Source organism: Elephantulus edwardii, unplaced genomic scaffold (assembly GCF_000299155.1).
Source record: "Elephantulus edwardii isolate Elephantulus edwardi_28Jun2011 unplaced genomic scaffold, EleEdw1.0 scaffold00041, whole genome shotgun sequence".
Taxonomy (NCBI): domain Eukaryota; kingdom Metazoa; phylum Chordata; class Mammalia; order Macroscelidea; family Macroscelididae; genus Elephantulus; species Elephantulus edwardii.
Window position 1 is genome coordinate 9685452 of NW_006399791.1, and position 17438 is coordinate 9702889.

Consider the following 17438-nt stretch of genomic DNA (forward strand, 5'->3'; position numbering starts at 1 on the left):
CATTTTCTTTTCTTCCTCTTCTGTCTTTGTAATGACCGTTTGCACTCTTCCTGGATAATACCTTTGACATCCTCCCACAACTCATCTGGTCTTCGCTCATTAGTGTTCAAGGCCTCAGACCTGTTCCTGAGATGATTCTGAAATTCAGGTTTGCATTGTGCATTGTTGTTCCAACTTGACAGAAGAAAATAGCACCAGCAATTAGCCTCTTCAGCAAAGTGTCAGAGTACAAGATCAACACACAATCAGATTTCTATACAGTAACAAAGAAAACTCTGACAAGGAAATAAAGAAAACAATGTAATTTACAATAGGCACCCAAATAATGAAATATTTAGGAGAAATGTAATTGGAGATACAAAAGATATAGGCAAAGAAAACTCCACTACAAGAAACTCAAAGTTGTTCTGGTTGTATACCATGCTCACTGACTGGAATAGACAACAGTGTGAAAATGGTAAAATTAACAAAAGTGATCTATAGATACAATGTAATCCTGATCCAGCACCTGTCATTATTTCAGAAAGAGAAAAAGACGCCAACTTTATTTAGAATGGAGAGTATGAGGCCTTATACTTCTTGATCTGAAAACCCACTATACAGCAACAAATAGCTTGGCACACAGACTAATGGAAATGAGTTGAGAACCAAGAAATAAATCCATTCACTTAGGGACAACTAACTTTTGACAAACTCTATTAAATAGTGAAACAACAGCCTGCTTATCAAATAGTGCTCGTGAAACTGGGTATCTATTTGCAGAAAACTGAAACATAATGCATACTGCATGTCATATACAAAAACTTAATTCAAGATGGCCCAAGGGTTTAAGTGTAAAAATCTAAACTGTCAAGGTCCTAAAAAACGAAAAAACCAAAACAAAACAAAACAAAAAAATCAAGGCAAACTTGTAGGCATAAAGAGACTGTCAAGTGTAACTGAAAATACACAATTAACAGAGGCTAAATTAGATGATTAGGATGTCTTAAAAATCAACATAAATGATGTCATAAAATAAACAGACATAATTATATGAAACAAAAATTGTATGCAAATCAAAGATTTCTCCAAAAAAGTAAAAAAGAGAACCTATACACTGGAAAAAAATTTGGCAACGACACATATTATAAGGGATTCATCTCTAAAACTCACAACAATTCAAAGAAAAAGACAAACGAGCCCATTACAAAATGGGCAAATGAATGGAGAGGTACTTCACTAAAGACGACATGCAGATAGCCAAGAAACAAATGAAGAAATGCTCAAGGTCATTAGCTATTATAGAGATGGAAATCAAAACAATAGAGATACTCCCAGCAACAACAGCAAAGGTCAATTGGACAATAAGTAAACACTGGTGAGGGTGTGGAGACACTGCACATCTCTTATACTGCTGAGTGGAATGTAAAGCCAAACAACCACTAGGGAAAGCACTGGGACACTTTTTTACACTGTGGAGAATGGAAATATCATTTGATTTGGCAATCTCACTACCAGGTATGTATCTCAAAGAAGAAAGAGCTGCCACATGAATAGACAGGGGCACATCCATGTTTACTTGAGCATTAATTACAACAGGAAAGTGCTGGGAACAATCCATGATCCCATGAGCCACATGAATGGCTCAAGAAACTATTAACATCTATACAATCTATACACATCACTAAAAATATTGATGAAGAATTCGTGGAATATTGTACAACATGGATCAATACAAAATAAATATGGAATGAATAAATCAGCCATCAAAGGATATGACAGCAAAGATATCACTTTGAGGCCTGATTGATATCATAACTCAAGTTATGATATTGTCAATTGCCTCACATGCACGTAATGGGACAAAGAATAAAAGATAAAGAACCAACGCATATCAGTTACAGAATTATCAAGGTCTACTGAATATGTATAATATCATGGATTGCCAGCAGAAACAATTTTGTCTTAGAAGGTCAGGGAAAATGACCCTTAAATGTGAAGATGGAGAGACTTTGTCTCACATACTATAGACATGTTACCAGGAGGGACAAGTCAGGGCATCATGCTTTGCAAGGCAGAGTGGGTGAAAAAAAAAGAGAAAGACCCTCAATGAGATGGAACGACACAATAAAAAGAGCCTGAACACAGGTTTATAAGGAGGGTCCAGGACCAGGCAGTGTTTTGCTCTGTGCACACAGTGTCACTGTGAATCAGATCAAAGTTGATGACATTTAACACCACCACCACAGTGGAACCTCTCAGAGCCAGAATGCCACAAAACTGCCCTGTTTTTCTATTACTGAAGTTTTCCCCCTTTGATGCCTTACCACTTTCCTATCACTCAGTAAGTGGAAAATATATATTTTCGCCCTCTCTGATGGATTTTCATCTTACACTGATTCAAGTTTTTAGTAGAGTTTACTGTATTTTTCTCTCACTTCACTTTGGTCTTTCTGTTGTTCCTCCATAAACAACAGGAACATTCCTCCCACCTGACATGATCTTATGTCTCTCCAACTAGGACTTAAAGTTCTATAAAGCAAACACTACTGCTGATGCAGCTCCATTAATATAGTGCCTGGAACTGCTGAGTGAAAGACAACAGAATCATAGTTTAAATTCTTTAAGCAGTTCCTCATTGCTTTTAGTGGGTATGGAAACATTCTGTTTGACAGACAAGATCCTCGATATTACGACTGTATCTTGTTTTGCTCTTCTCATCTACCACCAGTGTGCCCACTTACCCTGAGCATCACTGAGCTACCTGGAGACACGGTGGTCTCTCACACTGCAGGCCTTTACTTGTCCGTCCATTCACTTACTCTCACTGCTGCGGAGTTGGAATTTTGACTTGTAGCTGACCTGATTTTGGAGTCTGTAAATTGCATGGGAGAGTGTCCATCTTACTTTGTGGCATGGCTCATTTAATTTTATTTTTCAGGACAACCTCCTTCGGTATTATCCATATTTTAAAGAGAAAGTCAGAGATTTAATTTACAAAAGGTCATGCATAAATGACACACGGGGAAGACGATAATGCATGGCTTTTCGGACTCGGGATAGTGACGAGCAAGAACACAGGGTGCTTTGGAGAGGACCTCACCCAGGTGACCTTCACCTGAAGCTGCTGCGGCGTGGAGTTGCGGGCGTCTCCTCAGTTTCCGTCTCGGCCGCCGCTTCCTGCAGCTGTTGGGCACCTGTGTGGACACTGCGGGTCGGCGCTTCGGCCACTACCCTGCGGAGAAGGAAAGTGCAGTGAGGTCCAGGACTAACGGTCAGGGGAGCTCAGGAGGCTCCAGGACACGAGCCTAGGGGGTGGTATCGGCTCGAAAGAATAACTACGCTTACCCAGTTGACCGCGGCCAAGCCCATGACCTCAAGAAGCGAAAACTTGCTGCCCGAACAACCTGCATGGTTTGATTTGATCCCGGCCGCTTCCCGTCCGCCGCGTTCCCGAAGCCCGGACGCCGAAACTCATTGGCCGCCGCACCACAAGTGTCTTAGGGGGAGATGCAGGAAGGAAAATGAAATTCTTTTAAGCAGTTCATCATTGCTTTTAGTGGGTATGGAAACATTCTGTGTGACAGACAAGATCCTCGATATTACGAGGATATATAAAAGAGACATACGCAACTTAAATTATGTCAAACTATTATTTCGGTTTCAATTGCTTTTCCTTTTCCCTAAAACGGCTAACATAATAAGACTCTGGTCACCCCTACCATCGTGGAATGGTTCGTTCCAACAGCGCGCTCCGGCAGCCCGCTGCCTTGTGGGAACACGAGATTGGCTGCAGGACTCGGTTGCCACGGTGCATTGTGGGAGTGTGGAAAGATGGCGGCGCCTATGGCGCGAGCCTTCCTAGGGACGGTAAGGAGTTGGAGACGATTGGAGGGCATCTCGACGAGCACTTTAGGTGTTCGCAGCCTGGCACTTGAAGCCGCAGCCCCGAAAAGTCTTTCTCCATGGCGCCTGTTGGGTGCATTGTGCCTTCAGCGGCCACCGCTGGTCTCGAAACCGCTGACTCCATTGCAGGAGGACATGGAGGCTCTTCTGAAGCAGGTAGGGCTGAAGTGCTGACGGCGACTCCAGGCTGGCGTATAGAAACAGTATAGTCAGACCTGGGTGACCATTGGAAAGTTAGTCTATGTGATTTTGGGGAAGTCATTTCATTTTTGCACACCTTCGGGTTGATTTTGATTCACAGCTACCCAGTGTGACAGTAGAACTGGCTTTGTTGTTATTAGGTGCTGTCGAGTCGAGTACGACTCATAGCGGCCCTATGAACAACAGCTCTGAACTTGGTTCTGTCCTGTACCGTTCTCATTATCTCTGCCACACTTGAGTCCAGTGTTGCAGTCAGTATCCATCTTTCTCGTTGGGGGCCTTCCTCGACGTTGCAGACCCTCCACCTGTCCCAGCATGATGACCTTGTGCTAGGAATAATAGCCTCACCTAGCTACATTACCCATTTGTTCTTTTAGCAGCCCATGGGAAGACTCCAGTACCACAACTCAAAGGCAACAATTCTTACATCATTCTTATTCACTGTCCAGCTCTCTTATGCATAGCAAATAGTTGAAAAGACTGGCCTGAATCAGGTGCACCTTGATCTTCAAACTGACGTCATTGCTCCTTAAAAAAATTAGTAAAATGTTTGTTTTATGTTGATTTCCTTACAAAGTTTGAATACATTGTTGCTCAAACTGGATCTGTCCCATTTCCTTTACCCATCCCTCCCTAAATCAGTGCTCTTAAATATTTTCTTAAATTTTATTCATTTTAATGAACATTTACAGAGGTTTTGGATTTCCATTCATTCATTGTGGCACTATTTAAATATTTTTTTGAGAAGTCCTTAACAGCAGACTTGCCTAGTGCAATATAGATCTTCTGATTTCCTGACTGCTGTTATCAATGGTGTTGATTGTTGATCCAAGCAAGATGACACTGACCTCTGATGTAACTTTCCAGAAGTAGTCTGGCCGGGTTCCCCCCACCCCCACCCCACTAAATGGCTGATGGTTCCAAGAACCTAACCACTTCACTGGCAGGACTCCCTGAACCTCAGTATACTTACTATAAAGATTTAACTAGTTTCCTGAGTTGATGCACGTAAGTGTTCAATGAAACGTAGTTCATTGTCATTTTGCTCAGTTCCTTAGAGATGTGCTCTTTCTTTTATTCATTCAAAACCCTAGAAAGCAATGTGAAAAAGACTGACTCCATTTGTATTGCTGAGCAGACAGTCTGAAGGGAAGAAAGTCTTTGCGATGTGGTGAGTGTTAGGAAGAAGGGTGGACACCTCTACACGATGCCTGTGAGAAAACCTGCCCTGCCATACCTCACAGGGTTATCCGTGACAGCTCAGGGAGGGACATGGACACAAACTGAGAGTGGTGTCTGTGAGGCTTGTAAGTCCTCCAGATGGTTATTCAACAGGAATGTATTTCGCCAGAGGCCAAAATGATTCTGTCTTATTGTGGAGAGCCTTAAGCTTCTCTTCCATGTTTTTTTTTACTTGGTTTATTAATTTACTGACTCAGATATTTATTGTCAGCCTACTATGTATCATCAGACTCAGTGCTGTGGATGCAGTGAGGAATAAGGAAGGTATATTTCCGGATCTTCAGCCTCCTGGAGTATCAAAACTCATTGCTGTCAAGTCTGAACTAACTCGTAGCTGACACTCCAGTAGGTTTTTGGGAGAATGTAAATCACATGGGAGAGTGTCTATCTTTCTCCTGAGGAGCTACCAGTGAATTATCGGCTTTGGGTTAGCAGGGCAACTCCTTCTGAGTACACCAAACCTATCTATGTATCAGAGGTACTATCTAATCTTGTTATGTGCCAGTTGAGTGGCCTGTGACTCACAGTGATCTTATGTACAACAGCTTTAAATCATGCCCTACCTTGAGCCAGTTTAATTGTTCCCGACACATTTACCCCCATTACCCCAGCCATTGAGTCAGTCTTTCAGGATTTCTCTCTTGTGCTTTCCCTCCACCTTTCCAATCTTTCTCAAGTACTGATCCCTCCTGGCAACATGCCTAAAGTATGTGAGATGGAACTTCAAAATCTTTGCCTCCAAAAAGCATCCTGGTTTTACCATCTCCAGGATGGACCTGTTTGTTTTCTTAACAAACAGTCCAGGGTATGTTCTGTACTCCTCTCCAGCACCACAACTCAAAGACATTGATTCTTCTAACATCCTTAGTCATTGTCCAACTCTCTGATGCTTAGCAAGTAATTGCAAAGATGTAGCCTGGATCAGGTGCACCTTAGTCTCTGGACTGACATATTGCACTTCAATACTCTATAGAGGTTCCAGACAGCAAGAGTGTTAATTGTGGAGCCACGCAAGCTGAAGCTGTTAGCACTATCAATCTTTTCGCTGTCTTAGCATGCTGCTGCCAGCTGGCCCAGTGGTGAGAATCTTTGTTTTCTTTATGTTGAGCTTCAGTCTATATTGAAGGCTGCAAATGCCTCAGGTCCTCCTGAGTTTCAGCAAGCAAAGTTCTACATCTGCATTATGAAGAATGTTGATGAGTTTTCTTCCAATCCTGATGCCACATTCCTCCTCATAGAGCCCAGCCTCCTGAATGATCTGTTCCTCATATAGATGAAAAAGGTACGGAGACAGGATGCATCCTTGGTGTACACCGTCCTTAATTTTGAATCATGCACTGTTTCTTTGCTCTGTTCTGATGGCTGCCTCCAGGTCCAAGTATAGTTTTTGCATAAGCACAATCAGGTATCCTGGGATTCCTTTTCTTCTCAAAGTTGGCCACAGTTTGTTGTGATTCACATAGTCAGATGCCTTTGCATAGTCAATGAAATGCAGATAGACATTCTTCTGGTACTTTCTACTTTCCACTAAGATCCATCTAACATGACTGTAGTGTTCCTAGTGCCATGGCCTCTTCTATACCCAGCTTGCACATCTGTTCCAGTTGTTTTGGGATACTTTTCAACAGGATCTTGCTTGTATGTGATATTAATCATATTGTTCAATAATTACCACACTGCATCAGATTGCCTTTTTTTGAAATGAGAATAAATATGGATCTCTTCCAGTCAGTTGGCCAGGTGGTAGTTCTCCATATTTCTTGGCACAACGTGGTGAGCATATCCAGGGTACTCTAAGTATATTAAGAATTTTTAATGTGCAGTCATTATTTTCATTTTCTGGTAGTGTTAAATGATGTGATAGTGTCATACCTTGTTTTTTTTTAACTGCCAGAGGGAGGAAAAGTGTATTATTATCAGTATCCATATCATCAAGGAAGTTTTTGTTGTTATTCAGTACCGTTGAATTGGCTACAACTCATAGTGGACCTGTGAATAATAAGAAACTTTGTGATAGCCAGCTTCATGATTCATGGAGGAAAGATTGAAACTGAATGATTTCATCTTACCTCAATTCACAGTCAACACCCTTGGTATCAGCAGTCAGGAAATCAGGAGATGTATAAGCAGTCATGAAACTCTTCAAATTACTGGGGAGCAACAGCAGTGTCAGTTGAAAGACTAAGGTGTGCCTAATTCAAGCCATGGGCTTTTCATTTCACTTGCCATGCCTCTAAGAGCTGGATAGTGAATAAGGATGACAGAGGCAAATTGATGCCTTTGAGTTGTGTTGGCAGAGAGTGCTGTTCCATGGACAGCCAGTAAAACAAACAGATATGTCTTGGAGAAGATACAGCCTGAGTGTTTCCTGAGGGCATGGATGGGGAGTCTCCTCCTATGAGATTTACAGCCTCTGACAAACCAGTTATGAATCATTTCCCACTTGATGGCATGTAACGACAACAGTAGAAGAGTGTGAGTTAAAAAAAGCCAAACCACAGAAGAAGGATCAGCATCTGTAAAGTTAAGAAGCAAGAAAAATCCTTAACACTGAATAGTCTGATTTTAAAAACTCATGTGGCTGAAATGTGGTGAGTGATAAGAAGTATCTGTCATAGTCCTCCATTCTTTGTTACAGTCTTGACCTCTGTCACATTATAACATTTTGACAGATGAAAGATTGAAGTTGTCAACAGTTTCATCTTACTTGGATCCACAATCAATACCCTTGGTACCAGCAGACAAGAAACCAAAAGACAGGTTGTATTGGGAAAAATCCACTGTCAAGGACCTCTGCAAAGTGCTGTAGAGTGGAGATGCCATTTTAAAGAATCAGGTGCGCCTGAGCCAAGCCATGGTGTTTTTAGTTGCTTCCCATGCATCTAAACGTTGGGTAGTGACTAAGGATGACAGAAGAATGGATGGATGCCTTTGAGTTGTGGTGTTGGAGAAGAGCACCGAATACCCTATGGACTTCCAAGAGAACAAACAACTATGTCTTGTTGAAAGTGCAGCCAGCATGCTTCTTAGAAGCAAAGATGATGAAACTTCATCTCACATACTTTCGGTATGTTGTCAGGAGGGACCAGTCCTTGGAAAAGGACATTATGCTTGGAAAGGTGGAGGGACAGAGAAAGAGAGAAAGGACCTCAACAAGATGGATCAACACCGTGAGTATAACAAACAGTGGGCTCATGTATATCAGAGATGATGGGGACACAGGCTAGAGCAAGGTTCAGATCTTTTGTTCTCAGGGTCATTTTGAGTTGTAGTTGACTCGATGGCACCTAACAACTAATGGCTGAAGTGCAGGTAACCCTTTTGCTTCTTTTTTTTTTTCAATTGTATTGTGTTGTATTTGATACACTTACAAGTGTGCAAGGGCTTGTTTTATTTGTCCTGATAACGTAATGTTCCTAGATTGAGAAAGAACGAAGCCTGTATTCAGACCACGAGCTGCGTGCTTTAGAAGAAGCCCAGCGATTAGCAAAGAAGAAAGGCGACCTCTATGATGAAGATGATGACCAGGAGATACTGCTGGTGCAGGACTTGGAAGATATGTGGGACCAGTCATTTCAGCAGTTCAAACCTGGAGCTCGCGTAACAGGTTTGTGGCCTCATCAGGCCGCCACAAGGGAAGCGAAAGAAGGGGGTGGGCTCTGGTTTTAAAATAAAGAACAATTGCTTAGAACCGGCTTTGGATTTTAAGTAACATGTAAATTCAAATAACATAGTTTCTTTCAGATAGGAAAAAAAAATTTCCCTATTCCTCATGCCTATCCCAATGTACATTATTCTAAAGTGGGTGACAGTGTTGGGATAGTCCTCTCTCTCTGTTAAACTTTGTGAATGTTAGATCTGAGTTTAACTCCTTGTTTGAGTTTGAAGTCTTTTACCATCAGTAGTCTCTGTTATATCTGAAGACCTTCAGATGAAGTGGGGTTGTATTCACTTACCCCAATTTCACAGATAGAGCCTCAAAAACAGCTGATGTGAGGGTTAGTTATAACAGTGTCAAAATTAGTGCTGTTGTTGTTATGTGCCGTCGAGTTGTTTGTGATTCATAGCGACCCTATGTACAACAGCCCTAAACCGTGCTCTGTCCTGTGCCATTCGCACTGCCTCTGACACACCCATCCCGATTACCCCAGTCACTGAATCAATCCACCTCATAGAGGGTCTTCCCCTCCTGCACTGTCCCTCCACCCTACCAAGCGTGATGGCCCTCTCCAAGGACCTGTCTCTCCTTACAACATGTCCAAAGTATGTTAGACGAAGCCCCAGAATCCTTTCCTCCAAGGAGTAGCCTGGTTTAAACCTCTCCATGATGAATCTGTTTTCTTGGCAGTCATTCAGTACTCTTCTCCAGCACCACAGCTCAAAGGCATCAATATTCTCCTTCTATCCTCCTTGGCCATTGTCCAACTCTCTGATGCATAACAAGTGATTGCAAAGACCATGGCCTGTATCAGGCGCACCTTAGTCTCCAGAGGGACACCGTTGCTCTTGAGTACTTTAGAGAGGTCCCTAACAGCAGACTTTCCCATTGCAATACGTTTTTTGATTCCTGGCTGCAAGTGCCAAGAGTGTTGACTGTGGAGCCAAGCGAACTAAAGCTGTGAACAATCTCAATCTCTTCACCATCCATCCTGATGCTGCCAATTGGTCCAGTGGTGAGAATCTTTGTCTTCTTGACATTGAGCCTCAGTCCATACTGAAGGTTGCAGTCCTTGACCCTCTGCAACAAGCACTTCAAGTCCTCCTCAGTTTCAGCAAGCAGGGTTGTGTCATCTGCATAACGCAGATTGTTAATAGATCTTCCACCAATCCTGATGCCACACTTCTCCTCATAGAGCCCAGCCTCTCAGATAATCTGCTCTGCATACAGATTGAAAAGGTATGGAGATAGGACACATCCCTGGCATACACCCTTCCCAATTTTGACCCATGTGGTGTTACCCTGCTCTGTTCTGACGACTGCATCTTGGTCCAAGTATAGGTTTCACATTAGCACAATTAAATGTTCTGGAATTCCCATTCTTCTCAGAGTCAGCCACAGTTTGTTATGATCCACACAGTCAAACGCCTTTGCATAATCAATGAAACACAGATAGACATTCTTCTGGTACTCCCTGCTTTCAGCTAAGATCCATGTTGCTTCTTTCCCAAAGACATAAAAGTACTTTTGTATTTTTCTCTCTAAAAACGGCTCAGCTCTTGATTTCCTCTTATGTGTTTATTTCCTCACAGATTTGAGGTGAGCTTTTGAAAGAGGTCCAGGTTAGTAAGATGGGCCTGAGTTTGATATAAGCTCTTCATTTGGGTTGTGACTCTACCTTAAAAGAAAGCTACAGAACTCCTAGGGTTTTGCCAGATCACAGACTCTTTGCCTTCTCAGACTCCCTTTTCTTCACAGAAGCTGATGAGAAGAATGACCGCACCTCACTGCACCGGAAGCTAGACAGGAACCTCGTCTTGTTGGTCAAAGAGAAGCTTGGAGACCAGGATATTTGGATGCTGCCCCAGACAGAGTGGCAGCCTGGGGAGACGCTGCGGGGAACAGCTGAGAGAGTCCTGGCCACACTGTCAGGTGAGTCTTGAGTTCTTGTTAGACTCCACAGTATCTCTTCAGGGTCAGAGCCAGAGGGGTCACAGGTGGACTGTGGGTGGGTGAGAAAGCTAACAGAAACATTGATTTTTAGAAAATTTTAGCTACAGAAATCAAGTTAAAGAGTTTTCTCTAGCCAGGTGAGAATCTTATATTTGTCCCATCAAATTTCTTTCTTTCCTTTTTTCATTGTTGTGTACCGTTGAATCGGATCTGACTGTTACAGGAGGAGATTGCCCCTCTTTCTTTAGCGGAACATCTGGTGGATTCGAACTACGTGCCTTTGAGATTGCAGCACAGCTTCTTGCCAATAGGCCACCAGAGTTCCCTTCTCATCAAATTTCTTGAAGTTAGCATATTTAGAATTGATGTTTCCACCATCCCCTCGTCTGCTTCTGTCATACTTATAGGTACTGCCCCGTACCATTTCAGCCAGCTAAAAACCACAGACCTATCCTTAACCTCATCCTGACACAGGCCCCAAGTTCTTCCTAGTTGCTCTGAACGTTCCCTCTTTATTCTCACACCGTTAGCTGGGGGCCTCTTCACTACTTACTTCTTATTGTCTATTTTTAGTCAACGCTGACTCATCACCTCGTGCATGATAGCACAAAAATGCTATCTAGTCTTGCACGCTCCTCCTAACTGGTTGTATTGTGGGCTCTTGAAATCTGTAGGGTTTCCATTCATCGATTTTTGGAAGCAGATTGCCAGGCCTTTTCCCCCTTGTCCATCCTAGTCTGGAAGCTCAGATACTGTTCAGTGTTATGTTGTTGTTGTTTACTGTTGAGTCAGAACCAACCTATTGCTGACCCTCTGGTGGGTTTTCAGAGGCAGTTAATTGCATGGGAGGAGATTGCCCATCCTCCTGTGGAGGAGCTGGTGGACTCAAACTGCAGGCCTTTGGGATTGCAGCCCAGCTTCTTTGCACTAGGCCACCAGAGGATAGCATCACACAAACCACTGGTGACAGACAAATGACAGCTATACATAAGTGACATTCATTGGCCAGGAATCAAGCCTGTGTCTCTTGAATGGAAATTGAGAATTCTGCTACTAATCCTCACTAGCCCAAGGTTTCTCAGCAGCCACAGAGCTGAAATCTGGGGCTAGATAATTCCTGTTTGTGGAAAGCTGGCCTGTGCCTTGTAGGATGTTTAGCTGCTGGGTACCTGAACCATAGTTGGTGCTTGTGAGTGTTTGCTGAGGAAATGAGTTTCAGGTGCACAGTCACATCACGGGTCCTGGCACCTCAGGGCACCCTCCTGGTGTAGTATCTGCTAACCCAAAGGCTGGTGGTTTGTGTCCACCAGCAACTCCACAGAAGATAGCTGACCGTGCCCCTCCGTAAAGACTCACAGTGTTGGGAACCTGACTCAGGGGTGCTGGATTTGACTTGGTGGCGGTGGGCTTGGATTTGCTTCGGCACCAGCTTGAGTTCTTGCTCACAAAATACCAGAGGCCATCCTGTGCTCTCCCTTGATCTTGACTTGGTCCTGTGCTCTGAGAAAGGTAGTTCAGAAAAGATATTTTAAAAATGTGTCTACTCTTAATAAATGTATATTGAAATAAAATATGGTGATTTACTAGCATAATACCAGTCCCAGGACTGTGCATGCACAAGTGGGACCATGTACTGCAGACTCTGCGGTGGCTGGTTTTTCTGAAGCGGCCAGATCTTTTCTCCAAGGAGCCTGTTGATAGGCTTGAATTGCTCCCTTTGGGTTAGCAGCAGAGTGTATTTCCGTTTCTACTACCCAGGGGAGAAGAAATTAAGTGGCAGATAATGAGTTTTTTAAAAGAAACTTTATTGCGATAAATGGTAGATAATATATTCTAGCTGTGAGAGAGGACGCACAAACAATTTGAAAATATATCAAAAGTGAAAGCATATGACTTTCCTTCCCGCTGCCTGCAAACTTCCCAAGTGCTTCTACAGGGAAGAAGTCCTACACTTGAAACTGATAAGTCAAAGGTGTGCACATTAAAGAATTTGATAGTTACTAGTAATAAACAAGAAAAAGTGAAAAAATAAATCCAACCATTTTTGACTGATATTGTCACTTGTCTTCTCAATATCTGTCACCCTTTCCCTTTTCAGGAGCACTAGACAGTGTCTGCTTGTCCAGGCCTTGCCACAAAGTGATCTTTTTTGAGAAACATTTTTCGGATAGTGAGATTGGTCATGTGGTGGACTGTTAATCCCTTGCTTCCCTCCCACCCCCCTTGAAATCAGGCAGGTCTTTATACTGTTGAATGTAGAGTCACTGTGAGTTGAAGCTAACTTGATGGCACCTAACAGCTACAATATGTGCACATCATCAGATTATGTTAGGAAAACCCAGAGTCCTTTTAAGAAACTTGCCAATTGAATTCTGCCACCTATAGCTAGCCACTGCTAATGTTTTGTATGGTAGGTGAGCTGATAACTCTTTTTATAAAAAAAGCTAATGGTGCTATTTCTTCAATATGGATACAAAATATTTTATTCATGTATATGGTAAAAATAAAAACCCAAACATTTAACAGATCTAGTGCAGAATAAAAAGTAAGTCTGCCCTCCACAGAGGCAGCTACCATTAGCAATGTGTGTGGATCCTTTCAGAAATGTTCACGCAAATGCCGCTTGATCTGCTTTTTGCTTCCCAGGTAAAAAGGAGTGTATGTTCACATTATTATGTGCCTTGTTAGAAACCGTGGCGGCACAGCGGCTGAATACATGGTTAATCCAGAGGTTTGTGGTTCAGACGTGGCCTTCAGCTCCACGGGAGAGAGACCTGGCATTCTTCTCTGCTCGGTGGGACTGTGAGTTGGCATCGACTCGATGGCACCTCACAACAGCAACCTGTACTTTGCTTTTTTTCTCTCCTAAATGTTTACAGTTTTTTTCCATTCAGTATATAGAGGCCTGTCTTACACGTCACTTCTTTTTTAATATCAGCATGCTGTTTTACACATGGTAGACGTGACAGACTGTGCTTTGTTTAATCTGCAGTGAACATTCCTGTACGCTCTTCGTTGCTCACATGGCCAAACAGGCATATTCCGGAGGATAAGGTTCTAGAAGTGGGCTGCTAGGTCAAAGTGTATGTACAATTAAAATGATGTCTCCTTCCAAAAAGTAGCACTTAAAAGTAATTTACACTCTTACACTGTGTGAGGAGATGAGTGTTTTTCCCCTTCTTTTTCATAACAGATTGCATGGAGCCTATTCTGACTTATCTTGATCATCCATTGGGTTTTTGAGGCTGTAAATGTTAAGAGGAGGAGACTGCCCATCTTTCTCCATCGGAGAAGCTGGTGTGTTTGAACCACTGACCTTTTGGTTAGCAGTGCATCCTACTATGCACTTGTATTTCTCATTAGCAGTATATAGTTGAAACATTTTAAGGGTTTGGGGTGTTTTTTTAAGCTTTTTGAATTTTATATATATGATAGATGAAAGGTGATATGTTGCTTAAATTTATATTAATAAGATTGAGCATCTTTTAATGTATCTGTAAGCTATTAGGCTTCTGGGTAAGGAGTTATACTGCCAACCCAAAGGCAGGCACTTCAAATCCACCAGCTACTCTACAGGAGAAAGATGGACATGTATTCTCTGAGAGTACAGTTTACAGCTTTTGAAGACCCATCTGGGTCAGCTCTTGAGTCATTTCCCACTCAAAGGAAGTGAATTGGGTTTTGTTAATAAGCTATCAATACTGGTTCTTATAAATTTCTTGTTCATATGCTTAGTTCACTTTGCTTTGGATTTTTTTTTTCTCATTTGTTTCTAAGTGTTTGGTATGTAAGCATCTTAACCATGGTGAAATAGTATTTCTTTGTTAAATGTGTCTAAAATATTATTTCTACTTTGTCATTTTGGTTTTTTACGCTCCATTGTCCTTTGCAGAAATAACTTAATTTTTATGCAAAACAGATACAAATCTTGTTACAGTGTTTTGAATGTTGTCTTAATTAGGCATATTCCTTATTTTCCTCTTGGAAAAAAAATTAAATGAAAAGTTTTTAAAATGTAGAAAATATTAAACACCTTTGAAATTACCATCCAAAAAGAGAAAACCTTTCATGACCTCTAGCTTTTTGTTATTGAGCCTTTGATCCTTAAGGTATATGAGAATGACAGAGGCGCCCGCTCATTTTCCCATATGGCCAGTGATTTCATTCTCTTTCCATTTTTAGATTGGGGTTAGTAGTATCTGTGCAGACTATCTTCATCTTTTTGTTTGTTGTGTTTTCTTCCTGTGGAAATTTTATTCCATCAGATCTGGGGCTCTTTTATGCTTTCCACATGGCACCCCTGGTTTTTCATCAAGAGCTGATGACCGGGCTATGTCTACAACCTGGGTACCTGGTTCCTGACTGCCTGTCTAACAGCATAGCTTGCAGCATTGGACCTGGCCCTGGGAGCCTCGACTCCACAGGCCAGGAAATGCTTGAGTGGAGAGAGGAGGAAGCTGTTTTGTGGAATGAGCTTAGTGCTCAAATCACACACAGAGATTGCTCTTCCTTCTGGAGACCTGTGTAACCCACAGGGACCCTGTGTGATTTGGGGCGCTACAGTGAACATCTGTTTGTTTTTTCCTCTTCAGAAAACAACATTGAAGCCAAGTTCTTAGGAAATGCACCCTGTGGCCACTACAAGTTCAAGTTCCCCCAGGCAATGCGGACAGAGAGTGACCTTGGGGCCAAAGTGTTCTTCTTCAAAGCACTGCTACAAACTGGAGACTTTTCCCTGCAAGGGAAGAAGGACCGGCATGTGTGGGTCAGTAAGGAGGAGCTGGGTGACTATCTGAAACCAAAATACCTGGCGCAGGTCAGGAGATTTCTCTTGGACTTTTGATGGACCGAGCTCCGGTGGACAGTGCCCAGACACGTGGAGGACTGGGCCTCACGGATGTTGCGTGGTCATCCATCGTAGCAGGGAGTGCTGGCTGAAAATTGAATTTTGAGAAATAAATGAGTTTAGTATTCTTGAGTTTCTCAGCTCATGTGCTCTTTGAATGGTGGCCGGGCTTTGCCCAATGAAAATAGAACCTCTTCTTGGGTGCCTTTGTATATTTTTCTCAAACTGAAACTTGAGTATTGCATGACTTCTCTGCAACTCACCTGACTTGTGGGGCCTGAGGAAGACCAGAAGGCTACAGATTGACCTTCTAAAAGCCTTCAATCCTGTAAAAGCCAAACTGAAAAAAACCCAGCTATTTCTATAACGGTTCTCTGCTGTCTTCCATTCTACCCGCCCCGCTTCCCACTTGATATGAAGGCTTTTGAATTTAACCTAGAAATTATTTTTTCCCCTTATTGGACATCTGATATTTAAAAAGAATTTAATAATTTGTTACCTGTTTTGATACTTGCTGCTCTTGTGTCGATTCTGACTCAGTCACCCTGCAGGACAGAGTGGAACTGCCCTGTAGGGTCTCCAGAACTGTGATCTGTACAAAGCTGACCTTCACGTCTTCCTTCACAGAATGGCTGGTGGGTTCAAACCCCTGACCTTTCAGTTAGCAGACAGGTGCATGACCAGCAGGGCCCCTGTGTTTTGAAGCAGTCATGTGCAGTCTGCAGTCCGCTTGCCCTCCCTGTTCCCAAATGGAGGCATCCCGACTGATGAGTGACTTGCTGTAGGCCCCTGGTGCTGAAAGAGGAGACCCCGGGCTTGCTTCTTTTCCGGGGCTCCTGGTCCCACGCATGCTCTCGAGTCACTGTTGGTCCCCAGTACCTGGCCCGTGGTGTTCACCACACATTTGCTGAATGAAGAGAAGGGATCCAGGGACTCACACATGCTTCTACCTGCCTAGAGTGGGGGATCCCATATCCTGGGCCCTACGAGACTTCCCTGGGGGGGACCTCAGACAGCACTTTGGACTGAAAGGACCAGCCTGTGTGATGTGGGGTGCTAAATGGGATTTCTGTCTCTGAGTGAGTTGGACCCTCGTCTCTTGACAAGGAATCAGAGAAATTGCTTTTTGTCACCAAAGTGGAGGTGTGTCTCCCCTTCATCTTACTGCCTTCCTCTTACCTTCCATAGCTGTTCTCCCTGCCCTTGTTACTGAAGGGAGGTGGCACTCGGGGAGGCTTGCTGACTGCAGGGACAGTAGTTCTTCCCATAGCCACGGGAAGGGTGTGGAAGCCAGAAGACCAACCAGCAGGGTTCTTTCTTGTGGGGGTTTCAAGTGACTTGTGTGTACAAATGGCACACTCTTTGGGCCCTGAGCACCTCTAAATAATAAAGACAACATCAGTGAGGGTGATATGGGACAGGTTTCATGACCGTTCACAAGCTGCTCTGTCTGCCTACACTGTCATATAATGGGAAATAGCATGAGATTGGTAAAGAGAGAAAAGGTGTCAGGACAACCCCAAATTATCCTGGTTCCGGGGAGAATTTCCCCAGCACACTAATGTTTAGAAATGATCAAGGATACTACTGAATACTTGTAAGAAGAAACTGAAAATTGTATACAAGTGTTTTAATTCTTTTTTTTTTTTTTTT

The 17438-nt window shown here is 42.9% G+C and overlaps 2 protein-coding genes across 3 annotated transcripts in view; one reads left to right on the plus strand and one right to left on the minus strand.

Moving 5' to 3' along the window:
* Positions 1–3392, minus strand: part of MRPS11 (mitochondrial ribosomal protein S11) — a 13154-nt gene extending 9762 nt beyond the window's left edge. For both annotated transcript variants that reach the window (XM_006885178.1, XM_006885177.1), the window contains exons 1-2: positions 3328–3392; positions 3098–3214 (exon numbers count right to left, since the gene is read on the minus strand). In XM_006885178.1, the coding sequence (XP_006885240.1) occupies positions 3098–3214; positions 3328–3392 (182 nt within the window). The remainder of the gene's footprint in view (positions 1–3097; positions 3215–3327) is intronic.
* A 421-nt stretch (positions 3393–3813) lies between these two features.
* Positions 3814–15782, plus strand: MRPL46 (mitochondrial ribosomal protein L46). Its single transcript, XM_006885233.1, has 4 exons — positions 3814–4041; positions 8749–8935; positions 10745–10918; positions 15532–15782. The coding sequence occupies exons 1-4, from the start codon at positions 3814–3816 to the stop codon at positions 15780–15782; spliced, it is 840 nt and encodes a 279-aa protein (XP_006885295.1).
* Positions 15783–17438: the final 1656 nt, after the last annotated feature.